Below are 22,972 nucleotides of genomic sequence, written 5' to 3'. Positions count from 1 at the left end.
TCCTGCACTGCTTCTCCCGTATCAAGGGTAGAGTGGACCTTATAGTCACCCAACGAGGAGACATGATAAGGTTGCTTAAGTACTTTAGGCCCCAATTAGGATGGGAGTTCCCTTCCTCTATGGGAAACAAAAAGAAAAAATGGTTTGAATGATCCCCCAAACCTCACTCTGCGATAGGCACTGGGACAATGACTCCAACACTGGGACAATGACTCCAAAGGAGAACAAAACCCCGAAGGGCTTTCCTCTCTCTGTCTGAAAGACAGGATCAAAAGAAGGAAACTGCCCTGGAGGGCTAAAATTTGAAGCCTAGTTATAACTTCCTGAATCAAGCGTCCGAAAGGAGCGATAGTCAGTTCCAACGTGATCCAAGATAGGACCTGAAACTGGCCCCTCCTGCCAACCTAGGTTAGCCAGGCCTCTGCTCTGCTTGGACTGAGTCGGCTTCCAAAAACTTTTGGATAGCCAAGGCTTAGCAGAGATCTCTGACACTGGGTCTTAACCGCACCAAAAATAACAAGAGAAAAATAATCTGTCCCTCAGATTCGCTTTCTCATCCAACAATGAAAACTGCAGGGTAGTGGAACCAAATTAAATTCTCCATTCAAAAGGAAAGATTAGACTCAGAAGTATCTGTCAGAGCGAATCAAGGCCTGAACAGAAATAAACCTGAAGCTCTAGCTTTGGGTTAGAATGTGTGAATGTTCCAGAAAAGAATTATAAGCTTGAAATATATTGAGGGAACCATCACCTCGAATTGAGACAGAAAAGCTTCATAGGAAGTCTCCAGAAACTGTAACAACTTAAGTCATCAGTACATAAATATCCCTCGAGACTAAACAACTTATAAAAAGAGTTTCCTCTAATAACCAAGAGCTCTAAGAATAAACTATCCTTAAGCGGAATAGAAAAACAATAGGCAAGCGCACAAAAAGTGTTAGCCAAGTAGGGATGTGCAAATACAAAACCCCCCTATAGAGCACGAAAACAGGGACTTAAAAAGGAAATAGACAAAAAGGAATAGGATCTCCATCCTTCCTCATCCGTCTTAATCAAATTCGCCATCGGATTCAATGTTGTGAGATTCGACTGGAAGATCAGTATTAGGAATCTCTAATATTGACACAACCTCTCTTAGAAGCCAGCGCAGGCGTGCCACTTTAAATTTAAAGGCAAAATCCTCCTCTGCCAGAGGAATAGAAGCAGCAGGCTTCGACCCAGAAGGTCCGTACTCTGAAGCCTCAGAGAGAACCGCATCCTCAGACGACTGAGCGGATAAAACCGTCAATTTACATAATACTCCCTGTGCAGGAGTGCATGGATTAACCCTTCGTTTGCGTGTAGCAGTATGAGGCAAAGCGGCTAAGGCTGCAGACATTGCCATACGGAACTGGGCCGTAACGTCTGGTGGGAAAAAAGCCCCCTCCAGGTAGAGGATTAGCGTTGCAAGGGGAAGCTGCATGTGTAGGATCAGATGACTGTAGTGAACACGCCTCACCGGAGGAAGATTCCTCAGAGGTGGAAGGCTCAGTGGCATCTAACATTTCAACATTGGTTGATAAAAAAAACACCCTGTTGCGGCATATGGAACATAATTGAGAGGGCTGGATTACCTGGGCCTCCTCACAATATACACAGGTATCGAATTCTGTCGTAGGGGGATTACCCTCTTAACATTCAGAATCCTCCATAACTAGGTAACCTTATTTAATTCAAGAAATAACCGGCACCTATACCCTCAATGGCTGGGGCATTCACCACCTCCTATGACCCAAACAGTATAGAGAAACTCACTCCGTAGTCACTCGTGAGGAATAGGAAATGGAAAACCGTGACCACTCCCGGTCACACAGTGCGCAACGCAGGACCGCCCCTGCTAAAGTGAAAGCGCGCCAAGCTTAATAAAACTGCAGCTCTCAAGTAAAAAGGCAACCTGTACGTTCCATATCAGCCTATGAGCCCAAAACATCTCACACATATAAAGCAGCAGAAATCGCATAAAACAAATATGATTAACCCCCCCACTGTTCAACAATCCCCCTCAGGAGATATTAACCCTTGATTCCATAAAGATAAATGAGTCCCACTGTGAACCCTGTCTTCTAGCGTTAACATATGATTAAAAAATAAAACGGTCTTACCAGAATCTATGCCGTGGAACAGAAACACGGCCCTTCAAGTTTGACAGACTGTAGCATCGCTTCTGACATGGACTTGAGTGATGAAAAGCAGGCAGTGAAACTCGTCAACACTGATTGCTTAGGAGCTGTTAATATGAGTCTGGATGGATTCGCAGAAAGACTCTCCCTGCATCTCCAGACTCTAACATTCATCAATGCTCTCACTGAGAGGCTGACAGGACTACTTAAAACTCACTCCAGTCCCATTTTGAAGGGTAAATACCCTTCCTAAGGAACTACTCCGAAATCTTCTGACACTTCTCTGCCAACCTCCTGTGACGAAAGGCATAGAATGACTGGGTGATGAGGGAAGTGGGGGAGGTATTTAAGCCTTTGGCTGGGTTGACTTTGCCTCCTCTTGGTGGCTAGGGTCTGTATTTCCCACAAGTAAGGAATGAAGCTGTGGACTCTCCCTGTATTAAGAAGGAAATAAAAGTTCATAAATAAAAAGGGACACTAAACCCAATTTTTTTTTCTTTAATGATTCAGATAGAGCATGTGATTTTAAGCAACTTTCTAATTTACTCCAATTATCAAATTTTCTTCATTCTCTTGCTATCTTTATTTGAAAAGCAGTAATTTAAAGCTTAAGATCTGGCCCATTTTTGGTTGAGATCCTGGGTTATGTTTGCTTAATGACTTGCTAAAGGTAGCCACCAATAAGCAAACCCTATTCATGGTTATGAACCTAAAATGGGCCGGCTCCTAACCTTTAAATTCCTGCTTTTTAAATAAAGATGCTTAAAATTGCATGCTCTATCTGAATCATTAAAGAAAAATTGGTTTAGTATCCCTTTAACCCCTTAAGGACCGGGCCTTTCAGACTAAAACTTCCCCAAAAGACCAGAGCATTTTTAGCATTTTTGCCATCACTCCATTTAAACAGAAATTAAGCCTTTTTTATCTACATAGCAAAACTATATATTTTTTTTAGTAGACAACCCAAAGTATTGATTTAGGCCCATTTTCGTATATTTCATGCCACCATTTCACAGCCAAAGGCGTTCAAATTAAAAAAAATCTTAACTTTTTCACAAACTTTAGGTTTCTCACTAAAATTATTTACAAATAGCTTGTGCAATCATGACACAAATGGTTGTAAATGCTTCTCTGGGATGCCCTTTGTTTAGAAACAGCAGACATATGTCTTTGCCATTGCTTTTTGGTAATTAGAAGGCCGCTAATTGCAGCTGCACACCACACTTTTATTATTCCCAGCAGTGAAGAGGTTAATCTGGTAGCTTGTAAGGATAATTTTGCTTTAGTGTAGAGATTAACCTCCCACCTGACACTTCCCATCCCCTGATCCCTACCTCATCCCTCTCAAACAGCTCTCTTCCCTTCCCCACCTCCCAATAGTCACCCCCATCTCCCAATAGTCACCCCCATCTCCCAATATTCACCCCCATCTTACGTACTGTTTTTTTTTTTTTTTTTTTTTTATTATTGTCCTTAGTGTAGGATTACCCCTTTACAATCCCACCTCCCTGATCCCTCCCAAAAAGCTCTCTAACCCTCCCCCTTCTGAATAATTCTGGTCATCTTAAGTACTGGCAGCTGGTTTTCTATTATTTTTTTAATGTATTTTTATTAAAGAAAACTCCAAAAACTTTTTTTCTGTGGTGTACCTGCCCAACTCCCTCCTCTCTCTCTCATTTACCCCCCTCCCCATCGATGATCCTTTCCCTAACCTTTAAATGTTCCCTACACATAGGATCTCCCTCCCTGATGCTCTCAGATAAAAAAAAATATCTGAAGCGGTCCTGCCCCCTCCCGCCCCTTTCTAGTGATGGGCCACCCACCCACCTCCCTCCTAATCCTCCCACGCTACCAACGATCGGCACCACCGCTGCCCAAAGCAGAGAGGGCCACAGAGAAAGTCCAGCACACGCTTACAAGCTCTCAGCTAAGATTTTAAAGCAAAAATGGAAAGGTTAGTTACCGCATCTGGCCAAATGGGACAAGCCCAGGTACCACGTCAAGGTCCTTTCCAATACCTGGGACCCTAAAACAGCCACACAATACAAGCTCTCAAATCCAAACAAACTGGGACATGGGATGTTTACCCGGTCCGGTATGAGAGTGCAGTCCCCTTCCGTGTTTTGTATATGTCTAGGGAGATTACATTAGCCTGTGCACCCTTCCCTTGTTCCCAGTTTGTTTGGATTTGAGAGCTTGCATTGTGTGGCTGTTTTAGGGTCCCAGGTATTTGAAAAGAACCTTGACATGGTACCTGGGCTTGTCCCATTTGGCCAGATGCAGTAACTAACCTTTCCATTTTTGCTTTTAAATCTTAGCTGAGAGCTTGTAAGTGTGTGCTGGACTTTTTCTGTGTGTTATATATATATATATATATATATATATATATATATATATATATATATATATATATATATATATATATATATATATATATATATATATATATATATATATATATACATATAGACACACACACACACACATATATATATATATCTCTCTGTGTGTGTTTTTCTCTGTGTGTATGTGTATATATGTGTGTGTGTGTATGTGTGTATATATATATATATGTATATATATATATATATATATATATATATATGTGTATATATAAACAAAGAGGTATCAGCGCACATCCATTTTCAAAAGCACAACATATTTTTTACTGCTGCAAAAAATTGCCTGCATATACATCAAGAGACAACTATCCTTTTTTAAATAATATTGGGAACTTAGTCACACAATATGGCCATATTTTGCTTAGCCAGTCACCGCTTACAAGGTGCCCCAATTCGACTGGTCCTACTCTAAATTTGCGCTGATACCTCTTTGTAATTACTGGGTCATATTGGCAGCACTCCCAGATGTTGATTTAAACTTTTTGTAAGGTGTGCTAAAAAAACAAATTTGTATGTGTATATATATATATATATATATATATATATATATATGTATATATGTATGTATGTGTATATATATATATATATATATATATATATGTATGTGTGTGTGTATATGTATATATATATATATATATATATATATGTATGTGTGTGTGTATACATATATATATATATATAAAATCAGAAAGCAGGACCTCATGCAATATTGTAATTACCGCACAGCTAAGCAGCTCCTGACTGTAGCCTTAGAAGGTTTTCTTGTATATGATTGATTGTGAAGGTTTGTCACAGATAGGCCCGAGGCTTGTATATGGCATTCCACAAATAGTATCCTTCTCTGTAAAAGTTCATATTGAAAGTGACCCGTTCTCTTGTTTTTATTCTGTAAATTCCATGTATTTTGTATTTGCTTTTTGCTCATAAGGTTGTCTGAGTTGTTTCATAGATGCCTCATATATTTCAGGTTAAAGCACTTTGTCAGGAGCTCCTTGCTCAAGTATGTGATCTCCTCAGACTGAAAGACTGTCATCTCTTTGGCCTCAGTGTAATTCAAAGTAAGTTCAAGAAATAAACCGGATTTGAAGATCTAATTTATATATTTGAAAAACATACAGAAATACAATAACAATCTTCTGCCATTTTAGCATTTTACTTGCACAGTGTGTGGTAAATGGCAATCACATTTTTTTTGTCTTATAGGTCAAGCATTGCATGCCTAAACTCGCCTAACATCTCACTTATGCAATTCCATTGATATCAACACAGACATCAACAACCAAATATTTTCTAACTTTTTTTTTACTGGCAGTTGGATTATTTGGTACATTATTTTTTTAAACTCAGCTGGAAGTATGTGTGAGTGTGTATTTTGTATATATATGTGTGTGTGTGTATATGTATGTGTGTGTGTGTGTGTGTATATGTGTATGTATATATATATATATATATATATATATATATATATGTGTGTGTATATATATATATATATATATATATGTGTGTGTGTGTATGTATATATATATATATATATATATATATATATATACAAACATGAAAACTTAATTTGTGTCATACAAGTCACTGCTGACACATCTGAGAAGATGTGGCATTTGAATGCTGGTGCACTAGGTACTCACAGCATATGTATGTATGCCTCTGAAAGACGGTACTAACATTTACTTGAAGTATTTTTGCTAAAGGAAGTATATTTAAAAAAATGCTTCTATCTAACATATAATTGCACCCGTGCACATTTAAGAGGACAAGTTGGCCTTTCTGCCCCTAAACTTTTATGATTCAGATAGAGTATGAACTTTAACAAAACAAAAAATAAAACAAATGTATTTCTCCAACATAGGTGTGTCCGGTCCACGGCGTCATCCTTACTTGTGGGATATTCTCTTCCCCAACAGGAAATGGCAAAGAGCCCAGCAAAGCTGGTCACATGATCCCTCCTAGGCTCCGCCTTCCCCAGTCATTCTCTTTGCCGTTGTACAGGCAACATCTCCACGGAGATGGCTTAGAGTTTTTTGGTGTTTAACTGTAGTCAAGCCTGTTTACAAACCTTTGACTCCTCCTTGGAGTCTCAATTTAGTTCTTTCAGTTCTTCAGGGGGTTCCGTTTGAACCCTTACATTCCGTTGATATTAAGTTATTATCTTGGAAAGTTTTGTTTTTGGTTGCAATTTCTTCTGCTAGAAGAGTTTCAGTGTTATCTGCTCTGCAGTGTTCTCCTCCTTATCTGGTGTTCCATGCAGATAAGGTGGTTTTGCGTACTAAACCTGGTTTTCTTCCGAAAGTTGTTTCTAACAAAAACATTAACCAGGAGATAGTCGTGCCTTCTTTGTGCCCGAATCCAGTTTCAAAGAAGGAACGTTTGTTGCACAATTTGGATGTAGTTCGTGCTCTAAAATTCTATTTAGATGCTACAAAGGATTTTAGACAAACATCTTCCTTGTTTGTTGTTTATTCTGGTAAAAGGAGAGGTCAAAAAGCAACTTCTACCTCTCTCTCTTTTTGGCTTAAAAGCATCATCAGATTGACTTACGAGACTGCCGGACGGCAGCCTCCTGAAAGAATCACAGCTCATTCCACTAGGGCCGTGGCTTCCACATGGGCCTTCAAGAACGAGGCTTCTGTTGATCAGATATGTAAGGCAGCGACTTGGTCTTTACTGCACACTTTTACTAAATTTTACAAATTTGATACTTTTGCTTCTTCTGAGGCTATTTTTGGGAGAAAGGTTTTGCAAGCCGTGGTGCCTTCCATCTAGGTGACCTGATTTGCTCCCTCCCTTCATCCGTGTCCTAAAGCTTTGGTATTGGTTCCCACAAGTAAGGATGACGCCGTGGACCGGACACACCTATGTTGGAGAAAACAGAATTTATGTTTACCTGATAAATTACTTTCTCCAACGGTGTGTCCGGTCCACGGCCCGCCCTGGTTTTTTAATCAGGTCTGATAATTTATTTTCTTTAACTACAGTCACCACGGTATCATATGATTTCTCCTATGCAAATATTCCTCCTTTACGTCGGTCGAATGACTGGGGAAGGCGGAGCCTAGGAGGGATCATGTGACCAGCTTTGCTGGGCTCTTTGCCATTTCCTGTTGGGGAAGAGAATATCCCACAAGTAAGGATGACGCCGTGGACCGGACACACCGTTGGAGAAAGTAATTTATCAGGTAAACATAAATTCTGTTTTCTCTTGCAAGGTGTATCCAGTCCACGGATTCATCCTTACTTGTGGGATATTCTCATTCCCTAAAGGAAGTGGCAAAGAGAGCACACAGCAGAGCTGTCCATCTAGCTCCCCCCCTAGCTCCACCCCCCAGTCATTCTCTTTGCCGCGTTAACGCACTAGGTTCTCTCTCAGGGAGGGTAAAGTGAATGTGGTGTTAGAATTGTAGTTTTATATCTTCAATCAAGAGTTTGTTATTTTTAAATGGTACCGGTTTGTACTATTTACTCTCTAGCAGAAAAGTGATGAAGATTTCTGCTGAGAGGAAAATGATTTTAGCATGTTGTAACTAAAATCCACTGCTGTTCCCACACAGGACTGAGGAGTACCAGAAAACTTCAGTTGGGGGGAACAGTTTGCAGGCTTGACTGCAATGAGGTATGTTCAGTCATTTATTTCTAGACAAGACTGAGATAATGCTAGAAGACTGACAAGATCCCCATGTGGGGAGGGTAAGCTATGTTCTGAGACTTAGCATAGAATTAAATGCTTACATGACAGGGCTAAATAGGCTGGTTGACACTAATGCAGGGTAATCGATTATTTATTAAGAAATACTCATTGGAGACACCTTTTTAAGCACTTTGGAGTGTTTTACTGGGGTTATTATCCACATGGCATAAATTTAGTCACTTAGAAGTGATTTTTGTAGGCCTCACAACTCCGGAGTGGAGTGGGAGAGGCCTAATTTAGCTTGAAAGACAAGTTCATGCTGCTTCACATGGAGGGCCCTACTGCTGATTGAGGGCCTAGAAGAAGCTTTGTTTCCCCAAAACTGATCCCTAAGGGCAGGTAGGGCCACAGCAGTAAGCTGTGGCAAGGTGCTGTAGTTTGTTAACCGGTTGTTGGCTTTAGGCTGCTCCGGTTTGGGCATTAAGGGGTTAATCGTTCTGAAACTTGCTGTGCAATCATATTAAAGCCTTAGGTACATACTGTGAAAAGGATTGGTGCATTTTTCACTGTTTTGTAAAATTGTGTGCTCTTTTTATTTCTTAAAGGCACAGTAACGTTTTTTTTTTTCAAATTGTGTTTTTTATTTGATTAAAGTGTTTTCCAAGCTTGCTTGTGTATGCTACTAGTCTGTTAAACATGTCTGACACAAAGGAAAATCCTTGTTCAATGTGTTTAGAAGCCATGGTGGAACCCCCTCTCAGAATGTGTCCCAATTGCACTAATATGTCTATACACTTTAAAGATCATATTGTTGCACTTAAAAATGTGGCCCAAGATGATTCTCAGACTGAAGGTAATGAGGATAGTCCGTCTACCTCTCCCCATGTGTCACAACCAGTTACGCCTGCGCAAGCGACGCTTAGTGCCTCTAGTGCGTCTGCCCCTATTACATTGCAACAACTAGCGACAGTTATGGATAATTCCCTTGCGGCCTTTCTATCCAAACTGCCAGTTTTTCCTACAAAGCGTGATAGCTCTGTTTTAAGAACAGATTATGAGCAGTCTGAAGCTTTGGTAGCCTTATCTGATTTACCCTCACAACGCTCTGAAATGGAGGTGAGGGATTTGATGTCTGAGGGAGAAATTTCCGATTCAGGAAAGGTTTCTCATCGGGCAGAGTCAGATTCATTAGCATTTAAATTTAAATTGGAACACCTCCGCGTTTTGCTCAGGGAGGTATTAGCTACTCTGGATGATTGTGACCCTATGGTGGTCCCAGAGAAGTTGTGTAAAATGGACAAGTACCTAGAGGTTCCTGTATACACTGATGCATTTCCGATCCCTAAGAGGGTTGCGGATATTGTTACTAGCGAGTGGCATAGACCAGATGTCCCTTTTGCCCCCCCACCTATTTTTAAGAAAATGTTCCCCATAACTGACCCTAGGCGGGACTCGTGGCAGACGGTCCCTAAGGTAGAGGGGGCTGTTTCGACACTTGCTAAGTGCACAACCATACCAATTGAAGACAGTTGTGTTTTTAAAGATCCTATGGATAAAAAGTTAGAAGGTTTACTTAAGAAAATCTTTGTTCAACAACGCTTTCTTCTCCAACCTATTGCCTGCATTGTTCCTGTAACTACTGCAGCGGCTTTCTGGTTTGAGGCGCTGGAGGAATCGCTCCAGACGGAGACCTCATATGACGTAATTATGGATAGAATTAAGGCTCTAAAGCTGGCTAATTCATTTATCACAGATGCCGCTTTGCAATTAGCCAAGTTGGCGGCAAAAAATTCAGGCTTCGCCATTATGGCACGCAGAGCGCTTTGGCTCAAGTCATGGTCGGCCGATGTGTCGTCAAAATCCAAATTGTTAAATATCCCTTTCAAGGGAAAGATCCTTTTTGGGCCAGAATTGAAAGAGATTATTTCAGAAATCACCGGGGGAAAGGGCCATGCTCTCCCCCAGGACAAGCCTTTTAAGGCCAAAAACAAAGCTAATTTTTGTTCCTTTCGTAATTTCAGGAGCGATCCCGCTACAGCCTCTACAGCTGCAAAGCAAGAGGGTAACGCTTCACAGCCCAAGGCAACCTGAAAGCCTTATCAGGCCTGGAACAAGGGTAAACAGGCCAAAAAGCCTGCAGCTGCTACCAAGACAGCATGACGGGGTAGCCCCCGATCCGGAACCGGATCTAGTAGGGGCAGACTTTCTCTCTTCGCTCAGGCCTGGGCAAGAGATGTTCTCGATCCCTGGGCTTTAGAGATTTTTACCCAGGGATATCTTCTAGAATTCAAGGACTCCCCTCCAAGGGGAAGGTTCCATATTTCTCGTCTGTCTACAGTCACGACAAAGAAAGAGGCGTTCTTACGCTGTGTAGAAGACCTACATACAATGGGATTGATCCACCCAGTTCCAATTGCGGAACAAGGGTTGGGGTTTTACTCAAACCTGTTTGTGGTTCCCAAAAAAGAAGGAACTTTCATACCAATCCTGGATCTCAAATTTCTAAACAAATTCCTCAGAGTCTCATCATTCAAGATGGAGACCATTTGGACAATCTTACCTATGATCCAGGAAGGTCAATATATGACTACCGTGGATCTAAAGGATGCGTACCTACATATCCTAATCCACAAAGATCATCATCAGTTCCTCCGGTTCGCTTTTCTAGGCAAGCATTACCAGTTTGTGGCTCTTCCATTCAGTTTAGCCACTGCTCCCAGAATTTTCACAAAGGTGCTAGGGTCCCTTTTGACGGTTCTAAGACCGCGGAGCATAGCAGTGGCGCCTTATTTGGACGATATCTTAATTCAGGCGCCGTCTTTTCACAGAGCCAAGGCTCACACAGAGTTTGTATTGGCCTTTCTAAGGTCTCACGGGTGGAAGGTGAACATCAAAAAGAGTTCCCTGTCCCCACTCACAAGGGTTCCCTTCCTAGGAACACCAATAGATTCGGTAGAAATGAAAATATTTCTGACGGAGGTCAGAAAGTTGAAACTTTTAACTACTTGCCGAGTTCTTCATTCCATTCCTCGGCCATCTGTAGCTCAATCTGAGGGCGATATTCAACGCGCTTCAGGCATGGCCTCAACTAGCTGCGGCCAAATTCATAAGATTTCAGTCGGACAACATTACGACTGCAGCTTACATCAATCATCAGGGGGGAACAAAGAGTTCTCTAGCGATGAGGGAAGTAACCAAAATAATCAGGTGGGTGGAGGCCCACTCCTGCCATCTCTCAGCAATTCACATCCCAGGTGTAGACAACTGGGAGGCGGATTTTCTAAGTCGTCAGACTTTTCACTCGGGGGAGTGAGAACTCCACCCGGAGGTATTTTCCCAGCTGACTCAGCTATGGGGCATTCCAGAGTTGGACCTGATGGCGTCCCGTCAGAACACCAAGCTTCCTCTCTACGGATCCAGGTCCCGGGACCCCAAGGCGGCATTAATAGATGCTCTAGTAGCGCCTTGGTCCTTCAATCTGGCTTATGTTTTCCCACCGTTTCCTCTTCTCTCTCGTCTGATCGCCAGAATCAAGCAGGAGAAGGCATCAGTGATTTTGATAGCGCCTGCGTGGCCACGCAGGACTTGGTATGCAGACCTAGTGGACATGTCATCTGTCCCACCATGGACACTGCCAATGAGGCAGGACCTTCTAATACAGGGTCCGTTCAAGCATCCAAATCTAGTTTCTCTACGTCTGACTGCTTGGAGATTGAACGCTTAATTCTTTCAAAGTGTGGTTTTTCTGAGTCAGTTATAGATACTCTGATCCAGGCTAGAAAGCCTGTCACCAGGAAAGTCTACCATAAGATATGGTGTAAATATCTTTGTTGGTGTGAATCCAAGGGTTACTCATGGAGTAACATTAGGATTCCCAGGATATTGCCTTTTCTCCAAGACGGTTTGGAGAAAGGATTGTCGGCTAGTTCTTTAAAGGGACAGATATCTGCTCTGTCTATCCTTTTGCACAAGCGTCTGGCAGGGGTACCGGACGTTTAAGCGTTTGCACAGGCTTTAGTCAGAATAAAGCCTGTCTATACACCTGTGGCTCCGCCATGGAGTCTAAATCTAGTTCTTTCAGTTCTTCAAGGGATTCCGTTTGAACCTTTACATTCCATAGATATTAAGTTGTTATCTTGGAAAGTTTTGTTTTTGGTAGCTATCGAAGAGTCTATCGAAGAGTCTCAGTATTATCTGCTTTACAGTGTGATTCACCTTATCTGGTGTTCCACGCAGATAAGGTAGTTTTGCGTACCAAACCTGGTTTTCTTCCTAAAGTTGTTTCTAACAAGAATATTAACCAGGAAATAATTGTTCCTTCTCTGTGTCCTAACTCATCTTCGAAGAAGGAACGTCTTTTGCATAATCTTGATGTAGTTTGTGCTTTAAAGTTATATTTACAAGCAACTAAGGATTTCAGACAAACATCTTCTTTGTTTGTTATCTATTCTGGTAAGAGGAGAGGTGAGAAAGCGACTGCTACCTCTCTTTCCTTTTGGCTGAAAAGCATCATCCATTTGGCCTATGAGACTGCTGGCCAGCAGCCTCCTGAAAGAATTACTGCTCATTCTACCAGAGCAGTGGCTTCCACATGGGCTTTCAAAAATGCTGTTGAACAGATTTGTAAGGCAGCGACTTGGTCTTCACTGCATACTTTTGCCAAATTTTACAATTTCGATACTTTTGCTTCTTCGGCTATTTTTGGGAGAAAGGTTTTGCAAACAGTGGTGCCTTCCGTTTAAGGTACCTGTCTTGTTCCCTCCCTTCATCTGTGTCCTAAAGCTTTGGTATTGGTATCCCACAAGTAAGGATGAATCCGTGGACTGGATACACCTTGCAAGAGAAAACAGAATTTATGCTTACCTGATAAATTACTTTCTCTTGCGGTGTATCCAGTCCACGGCCCGCCCTGGCAATTAAGTCAGGTAAAAAATTTTTTGTTTAAACTACAGTCACCACTGCACCCTATGGTTTCTCCTTTGGCTTCTTAACCTTTGGTCGAATGACTGGGGGGTGGAGCTAGGGGGGAGCTATATGGACAGCTCTGCTGTGTGCTCTCTTTGCCACTTCCTGTAGGGAATGAGAATATCCCACAAGTAAGGATGAATCCGTGGACTGGATACACCGCAAGAGAAAGTAATTTATCAGGTAAGCATAAATTCTGTTTTCTGTTATCATGTTTGCTTTGTTCTTTCTGTATTCTTTGTTTAATAGCAGTCCTAAAATTAAATAAAAGTTAACTGCAAATAACGAAGAAAAAAAATAGTGGGTGATTTCAAGATGTGAAAAATGTATGATCTCTTGGGATTACCTTGATAAAAATATATATATATCATATAATTAGGTATACTCTGTTATTTAGCAGCAAAACAAAATTCTCAGATTAACATTTTCTAAGACTTAGAAGTAAAATTGAGAAAGTTTGCAACTTTCACAAAAGATCCAATTATAATCGGAAATCTCTTGCTAATAAAACTTAATTTTTAATTAAAAACAATATGACAGAGTACTAAAGTAATAATAAGCAGATATTATGGCTTTTTGCTGCCACTAATGTAAAACAGTTCACTATTTAAAAAAAATAAGAACAAGTATCACTTGTTGGTTTAAGAGATATGAAACACAAATTGTTTTTCTTTCATGATTCAGATATAGCTTTCAATTTTAAATGTAGCCACCAATCAGCAAGCCTTATCCAGGGTGCTGAACCAAAAAATGGGCCGTCTCCTAAGCTTACATTCCTGCTATTTCAAATAGATACCAAGTGAACGAAGACAAATTGATAAAAGAAGTAAATTAGAATGTTGCTTAAAAGGACAGTCTACTCCAAAATTGTTATTGTTTAAAAAGATAGATAATCCCTTTATTACCCATTCCCCAGTTTTGCATAACCAACACTGTTATATTAATACACTTTTTACCTCTGTGATCACCTTATAACTAAGCCTCTGCAGACTGCCTCCTTATTTCAGTTCTTTTGACTGACATGCATTTTAGCCAATTAGAGCTGACTCTTAACTCCACGGGAGTGAGCACAATGTTATCTATATGCCACACATGAACTAACAGTGTATAACTGTGAAAAACTGTTAAAGTGCACTGGGATAAGAGGCGGTTCTTAACAGTTTATAAATCAGTTTGAGCCTACCTAGGTTTAGCTTTCCACAAAGAATACCAAGAGAGCAAAGCAAATTTGATGATAAAAGTAAATTGAAAAGTTGTTTAAACTTTCATGATTCAGATAGGGCATACACTTTTATTTTGACTAGATTGTCCCTTTAAAATTGCCTGCTCTATCTGAATCTTAAAGAAAAAATTGTGTTTTATATCTCTTTAAGTTGCAATGTAACTAATCTACATCGTATTCTTGGTGGTGATTTTAGGCATATTGCTCAATTATTCTACTAAGTAGGGGCTCCCAATAATACAAATAAAATACCACCACACACATATCCCTTTCCCTGAAATTCAGGGTTCCCCAAAGCAATAAAGTGTGTAACACCTGCACATGCTACTGAGCTCCTATGAGCCTACTAAGGTTTACTCTTCAACAAAGCATACAGAGAGAAGGAAGTACATTTGACCATATATGTATAATGAAACTTTTTCATTGCCTTGCTCTATTGAAACCATGAAAGTTATCATTTTGAATATTTATTGGTCATATTTCTTGCTCACCTCCATCCAGAACGATTTCCCCATATGCCATTGCCAGAGATACTTTAATCAAGTGCTCAGAATAGTAGAAATATGGCTCAGATTTGAATGTTTTCACTTTCCTTTAACTGAAGAGCGACAAACTGAACTGTGCAAGTGAATTAACCCTATGGTTACTGTGTTTAGTGTGCAAACAGGGACAGCTGAGGCAGGTCCTATAGGCATCACATTCCTCACAGCAAACATTCCTCTGACAGATTTAAGAAGCTTTAACATCAAGCACAGATTGCTAAACAAAAGGGAAGACCATTCCATAACAGCAAGACATACTCATAACTTCTTCTGTGTTCAAGTCAAAGGAAAGTGAAAAATTGAAATGACCCCTGCTATTCCTTTCATCTGAAAGCCGGCTAGCAAATGCTGCTTTCCATCTAACAGCTGAGCGCTACAGAGATGAACTTTTGTCTCAGCAGAACTCTGTGTACAAACAAAAATGTTCATTAAGTGTCTACACCTTGTAGTACTGTGATCCAAACCCAGCATGATCTGACTTGTAGAGTCATTACAGTTGTAGTCATTAGCTAAGCTTGACTAATTTTCTAAATCGGTTAAGTAATACTTCACATTTGCTGTGCAGGTTATGTGCTTCTGCCTATATGTCTTGAAAAAAAATATCAAAGTATTGTTTTTAAGTTTAGAAACAAGCAATCTACAATTTAATGTATTAACTCTATAACTGGTGATTTGTATTCTCTATTTCTCTCTCTCTTTTTCTCTCTCTTTCTCTCTCTATTTTTCTCTCTCTTTTTCTCTCTCTTTCTCTCTCTATTTTTCTCTCTCTCTTTCTTTTTATCTCTCTCTCTCTCTTTCTTTTTATCTCTCTCTTTTTTCTCTCTCTCTTTTTCTCTCTCTCTCTTTTTCTCTTTCTCTCTTTTTCTCTCTTTTTCTCTTTCTCTCTTTTTCTCTCTCTCTCTTTTTCTCTTTCTCTCTTTCTTTCTTTCTTTCTTTCTTTCTTTCTTTCTTTCTCTCTCTCTCTCTCTTTCTCACTCTTTCTCTCTCTCTCTCTCTCTCTCTCTCTCTCTCTCTCTCTCTCTCTCTCTTTCTCTCTCTCTTTCTCTCTCTCTCTCTCTCTCTCTCTCTCTCTCTCTCTCTCTCTCTCTCTCTCTCTCTTTCTTTCTCTCTCTCTCTCTCTCTCTCTCTCTCTCTCTCTCTCTTTCTTTCTCTCTCTCTCTCTCTCTCTCTCTCTCTCTCTCTCTCTCTCTCTCTCTCTCTCTCTCTCTCTCTCTCTCTCTCTCTCTCTCTCTCTCTCTCTCTCTCTCTCTCTCTCTCTCTCTCTCTCTCTCTCTCTCTCTCTCTCTTTCTGTACAGACAATGAACATGTGTATATGGAGCTTTCACAGAAGCTTTATAAATACTGCCCCAAGGAGTGGAAGAAAGAAGCCAGTAAGGTACGTCAGTAGATGAGCTGCATTTTGTTCTTGGCTGGGATTTCTGAGGAATGTTGCCATTGGCATAATATTAAGGATACATAACTGTGGATAATGCATAGGAAGTCAGATGCTCAGCTGTTTGCAGACTCATATCTTGGATAGTAGATTTTCAGTGTAAAGGGGATATGAAACCTCATTAATGTATTTAGTGATTCAGACAGAATACAGAGCCATATAGAGCTCCAGACACGTGCACACTCCTGAGTTTATACCCTTGCTTGTCAACATAAGATACCATGAGAACGAAGAAAAAGTGATAATATAAGTAAATTTGAAAGTTTTTTTCAAATTGGATTTCATGTCCCTTTAAGTCAGAGAATAATGAATGTCCATGCTCAATACATGAAGTTAACATGGTAATAATTCTGTCTGAAAAGTACACGTTAAATGTCAATTTTTTAAACTTACAAAGTTCCAAAGGACAGTATCATGGTATTTGACCATATTTGAGTGTGGCATAGGTCATTTGTTGTTTAAAAGTTCCAGTTCACATTTCAATGTCATCCTTGCTAGAATTGTAACATATTAGAAAAACACTTCTGAAATCTGATGGTGTTTAAAATTCGCTACCACTATATAATTTAGCTACCACTATAACATGAAATTTAAAGGGGCATTAAACACTTTGAGATGGTAATATAAAATTATAAATTGTATTTATAAAAAAAAACCTCTGCAATATACTCATTATTTATTGTGTCCCTTTTCCTGTAATTCTATTCTGAAATTGTGAGCTTTTCAGTTCCTGTTAGAAATGGAAGTGCTGAACACTTATTTTCCACACTGCCATTGGCTGCACACTCTAGTGACCTATTTAAAACTGTCCCTAATTGGCCACAGCAGAGAGGGTAACCTAAGTTACAACATGGCAGCTCCCATTGTTTTATAGACACTAAAACTTTACACTTATTTTGTCAATATTTAAACAGCTAATGAAACTACATCTGCATGTTATTCTCAGACTAATCTTTTTTGTGAGCACATCATTATATCTAGCATTTATTTAGTGTTTTATGTCCCTTTAATTCTTTGTCCAGCCATTTAAACAGCTGTACACTGTGCCTTGATGTTAATGTAGTCAGGCAGTCGAGATGGAACAATACATGTAAGGACACACTTGTGTTAAAACACATGTAAAATATCTTAAAGTGGAATAAAACCATCTGTTTGATTGTTGTTTTAAAAACGCACTAAATAGTGGGTTACACTTAATAGAAATCATAGCAAAATATTTATTATTCATCATTTTTAAAGGACTTTACCTTTTTATTATTTGTTGTTTTACTTTATTTGTGAAGGATCCATTACTTCTTGTCACTGTCCCACAAGGTGGCTCAGGTCAGTTTATTGCCCATGCTCAGTAGAGGGCCTTTGCTGCAAAAAAAAATAATAGAATTTTCAAGTGTTCCTTTAGAAAGAAAACAAGCAAGTTGTTAACTGTTTTTTTTTTTTAACACAATCGGTTTCTTTTTATGTTTTCTTTAATTTAACATTATTCTTAATTTATTTTTACCAAAGGAGCACTGTTTCATATCCCTTTAAGTTAAGATCACTTATATAAATAAGCAAATGCTGGTAGAATTTTTGGAACCTCGCTGCCTAAGTAGTTAAAATGTGGCACTTAAATACACCATTTTATGTTAATTAAATGTAACTTTTCCTTCAGCCACCAGCTTGAATGAGCCATTAGTATAATGTTGCAAAAATCAAGTCAAATAAAAAAGATTAATAGATAAGATACAAAAACCCATAAAAAAGATTGACAAGAATATAACGACGCCAACTTTTTTCTTATAATTGCATTTAACCAGTTAGTTGCCAGGGCTGAAAACTATTTCTCCGGAGTACGAAGCATTGAATAAAAAAAGTTGTATTTGAAATTCACTGAAGACTGTTTCGAATACCATTAGATTTTCCCTCCAAAATTCTTCCATTGGAAAAAACCTCTGTTTTTTGACAACTTTTTGAAAGACATTCAAAGACAATTCAAGACCAATTTTAAATACACAAGTGAATTTTGTTTGGGAAAGAATTTATATTCTGTTGATATGCAGTGGCAAAATGCTTCTTGTAAAAGCTTCCACTGTTTAAATGCAAGCTCATACTGTGCGCACATGTACATGGGGGATATCTAGGTATGCTTTGTGCACTAGCATTTTAAACAGTATATCTGTTTAGACAGCTGGCAATGGCTTGTATCATGTAAATCACTGCCAACTCAGTCAGAGCAGACATGCTGAGCGCTTCTATTTGAAACTGGAATGCACTGAAGTTTCACTCTATGTCCCTTTAATGCACTTGACCTGTGGCCAACATGGAAATATGTCATGTGCACTACATTTACAACCCTTTAACACAACTTTGCACTTGCTAGAATGGGGCTCACAATTTTCACTACTTCATTTATATGGATATTCAGCTGTTACAGAATATCCATCCATCAAAACTTTTCTCGTGTAACTACTCTTCCCCAGGACTAGTCAACACGGTAGATTTGCATAATCAACAAATGCAAGATAAGACAATGCAATAGCACTTAGTCTGAACTTCAAATGAGTAGATTTTTTTTATGACAATTTTAAAAGTAGTCTTTTTCAACTCCCCATGTACCATGTGACAGCCATCAGCCAATCACAAATGCATACACGTACCATGTGACAGTCATCAGCCATTCACAAATGCATACACACTTATTCTTGCACATGCTCAGTAGGAGCTAGTGACTCAAAAGATTTATGGAAGTAAATTGGAAAGTTGTTTAAAATGGCATGCTCTATCTGAAAAAGGAAAGTTTAATTTTGATTGAGTGTTCTATTAAGTTTTGTGGTGCCCTAGGCACTCAAAATTTTGCGCTCTTTCCCTCTCACACATCTATCTATTGCTGCAATATATATATATATATATATATATATATATATATATATATATATATATATATATATATATATATAAACACAGATTTCTTGAAACATTACTTCCTCAAAAAAGCCAACAGAACTAAAGGCAATAGCTAGCTGAATAAATAAAGGTTCAGAGCTACCTCTAAACTGTATGTTCAATGGGAAGTGTCTTATACCCCTAGAATGTAAGCTCTTTGTGCAAAATCTCCCATTATATACCTGTATAATACTTCTAAAATAACTGTAACCTTCTAACAAATATAGCCATAAAAAGGTGCTGCCGCCCTAGGCAAGTGCCTTGTTTGCTAGGCCAAAATACGCCCCTGACTATCTCCAATTCTAACTAAGATGCATTTATCTTCTTTTGCATCACATTAGAAAACCACACACTGATCTGCTGAGAAACACAATGCTAAAACCTAGTAGTTACTTACTGTTACTTCTGAGAAACTAATGCTAATAAAAAATTTGTTTTACTTGCAATGATGAGCAAATGGCGTGACTAACGTGTAGTTTAAAACAAAAATATTTGTGTGTTGTTAATCTAACGGCCATGAAGGATTGTGTTTCAGTGTTTAGATCTTCCTCTGTTTTTCTAAGCACAAATAATGTTCCCGCAAACCTCTTTAGTGGCCCCAGGCCTGTTATATATCAACTTTTATTCTTCACAGTATCCATAGGTCATTTAAAATATTTGGAGAGCACACATATTTCTTTAAGCAATGTAAACTGTTTATGAATATCAGTTGCTGCTATGCTTTAATTATATCCAGTTTTTGATAGCCTTGAAAGCATTTGTGAAACCTCCGCTGCTGCCTAGTTCACTATTATGTATCACTTATCAAATTATAATAATCTCTGGGGGATTTAATATTATTGCAGCATATACTGCATGTATTTTATAGATGCAAGCATTTAAAAAAAAGTGCTGACACATTTTGTTGCAAAGCAGTCAATTAAAGGGACATTAAATGCAAATAGTAAACTACATGGTTATGAACCTTCATATCTGAGAATAATTTTGCAATGAAAACTGCAGCTTTATTTTGCCAAGTGAGCATATTGTTTTATGTTAGTTTGTTTTTTTCCTTTTTCACTGATTTCCCTGTTGCCTAGAATAAAAGAACCCTTGCTAACCAATCACAAACTAATGCACAAATATAGCATGAACTCTATTCCCTTTAAGATGGTTTAGCACAGATTCAGCTTAGTAATAATGTATTGAACAGGTATTTAAACAGACATATATTACTTTCTATTCTCCATCTAATATTATCATCTGATAGCTAAATATACAGAAATATATATTTATGTGTTTGCAATAGTAGCGAGTATACTAGGTAGTTTAGGTGTGAATATTATTGTAAGGAATTGTTTTCCTATCTTGATTGTTGATGCAAAACTGATAATCCACTTTTTAAAAGCATGTGACTGCAGAGAGGCTTAGGGGGAAAGGGGAGGTACACAAATAATCACATACATTTCCTAAAATCATTAACCTATGTATTCCTGGAGAAAATGGAACAAGCACAATTTTCAGATGTATTTTACAGGAAAAGGCAGCAAAATAAATAATGAATGTATATTGCAATAATGTTTCACTTGCAATAATAAAACATTTTATGTATTGTTGAAATATCAAGTTTAACGGTGCTTTAAGTAGGTTACAGTAATATTGACAATGCCACAGATTTGTTCTGTAGCTCCACCCCAAAACAGCCAATGTAAATTTCCCACAATATGCACAAATTGTAACTGTTGTATTCTCAGTCTCATCTGTAATCTGTAGATTAACAGGTGCCAGGTCATCAAATTAGACATATTATTTTATTATACTGCTGTTTTAATTTAAAGTGCAGGAGACTCAGATGTAAAAATAACAAATACCTTAAAAGGACCTGAAACCCAAAATGTTTATTTTGTGATTCAGACAGAGCATACAATATTTCTATATACTTCTATTATTGAATTTACTATATTTTCTTGGTATTCTTTGTAGAAGAGATATTTAGATAGGTGCACATTTCTGGAGCAGTAAATGACAGGAAATACTGCTGCCATCTATTGTTCTTGCAAATGTATAGCACTATTATAAAACTGCTGACATATTGCTCCAGTTACATGCACATGCCTATACCTTCCTAACTGCTTTTCAACAAAGGAAATACATTGGAAAGTTTAAAAAAAAAATATTTACACTCTATCTGAATCATGAAATATTTTTTTTGTGGTTTTATGTCCATTTTAAATTCTTCCATGCCCTCAGATATCCATCCATATAGGGCAGCCACCCAGCCTGTATTTTACACCACATAGCCAGTATTTTAAGGTTTAGATTAAAGTTGAAAATAAAGATTAAATATAGACATAAAGATGCTATCATTGTTAAACTTAAGTGTATTGGATTCTAATACACACACACACATACATACATACATACATACATACATACAATATACTGTATATTATGAAAATCCTAAATTTTACATACTTAAAATGGAAATGTGTTTTTTTTTCTTCTTATACCTCTTGAGATTTGTTTTTCATTTGCTAAGAGGCCTTTGAAGATGTCATCGTCCTCACTTTGAGGGATTGTGTCTTGTGGACAGAATGGCAGGGGATGAAAGAAAAAGTATTATTTGATACATTGCCAGATACATATTTTTATAGATTTTAAAATACAAAGATTTTATGTTTTGAGTTTACCAAGATACATTACAATCTTACAAGGTTCTTTGTTCGCATCTCATTTCCTATCTCAATAATAGTGCAGATTAACTTATTTGGTTTCTCTGGATATTTTACTCTTTATATGGTTTCATTTTAGGGAATTGACCAGTTTGGCCCACCTATGATAATCCATTTTCGAGTGCAATACTATGTGGAAAATGGCAGATTAATAAGGTAAGAATTTTCATTCTAATTTTGAGATAAAATTTTTTACATGTGCAATCCTTTAATACAAGAGTGTGGGCATTTGATATTCAGATACCAGGTAAAATCATAAAATAGGGTTAAAGGGCAATACAAGTGCAGAAATTACATACTCTACAAGCACTAGATTGAAGATCAAACATTCACCGGCATGGAGAGAAATCACACAAAATATACTGAAATGTAGGTGCGCCTTTTGGACATCCAAAACCCTGCAAAACACATTTTTATGAGGATCCTTGCAGTACTGATAAAACTTCTTAGATAATCTCGCCTGAGAGAAAAGATTTAGTTCATTAGGCACTATGTGTTTAACCACTGCAAATAGGTTAAATACTTAGTTAAAGGACCCAACAAACCCCGGAAGTTACACCACCCAACTACATGAGTGTTACTGCAGATTGTGTCACCAGCTGCTTCTACTCAAGACAAACAGTTCCCTGCAGATACGAAGTTGTACTTTTACTATGTGTTTAACCCATTTGTGGGGTTAAGCATATAGCCTTTTCCAGTTTTGCTAATGCTAACATAATTTTTTTAATGGCCCTTTAAATCTACCAAATTTAACTCTAAACTACGTATGTATATGTGTATATGTGTATGTATGTGTGTGTGTGTGTGTGTATATATATATATATATATATATATATATATATATATATATATATATATATATATATATATATATATATACACACACACATACAGTCATATGGAAAAGTTTAGGTACCCCCTAAAAATTTCCATAATTTTCATTTATAAATAATTGGGTGTTTGGATCAGCAATTTCATT

At 38.3% G+C, this 22,972-nt stretch overlaps 1 protein-coding gene across 2 annotated transcripts in view; it reads left to right on the top strand.

Annotated features, from left to right (window-relative positions):
* The window catches only part of FRMD6 (FERM domain containing 6), a 456,357-nt gene that overhangs the window by 382,548 nt on the left and 50,837 nt on the right, over positions 1-22,972 (top strand). For both annotated transcript variants that reach the window (XM_053697622.1, XM_053697623.1), the window contains 3 exons: positions 5,529-5,619; positions 16,224-16,303; positions 22,073-22,149. In XM_053697622.1, the coding sequence (XP_053553597.1) occupies positions 5,529-5,619; positions 16,224-16,303; positions 22,073-22,149 (248 nt within the window). The remainder of the gene's footprint in view (positions 1-5,528; positions 5,620-16,223; positions 16,304-22,072; positions 22,150-22,972) is intronic.

The sequence above is a fragment of the Bombina bombina genome, chromosome 1 (assembly GCF_027579735.1).
Source record: "Bombina bombina isolate aBomBom1 chromosome 1, aBomBom1.pri, whole genome shotgun sequence".
NCBI classification, from domain to species: Eukaryota; Metazoa; Chordata; class Amphibia; order Anura; family Bombinatoridae; genus Bombina; species Bombina bombina.
The sequence above is the reverse complement of the archived record's forward strand: the minus strand, read 5'-3'. Positions and strand labels throughout refer to the sequence as shown.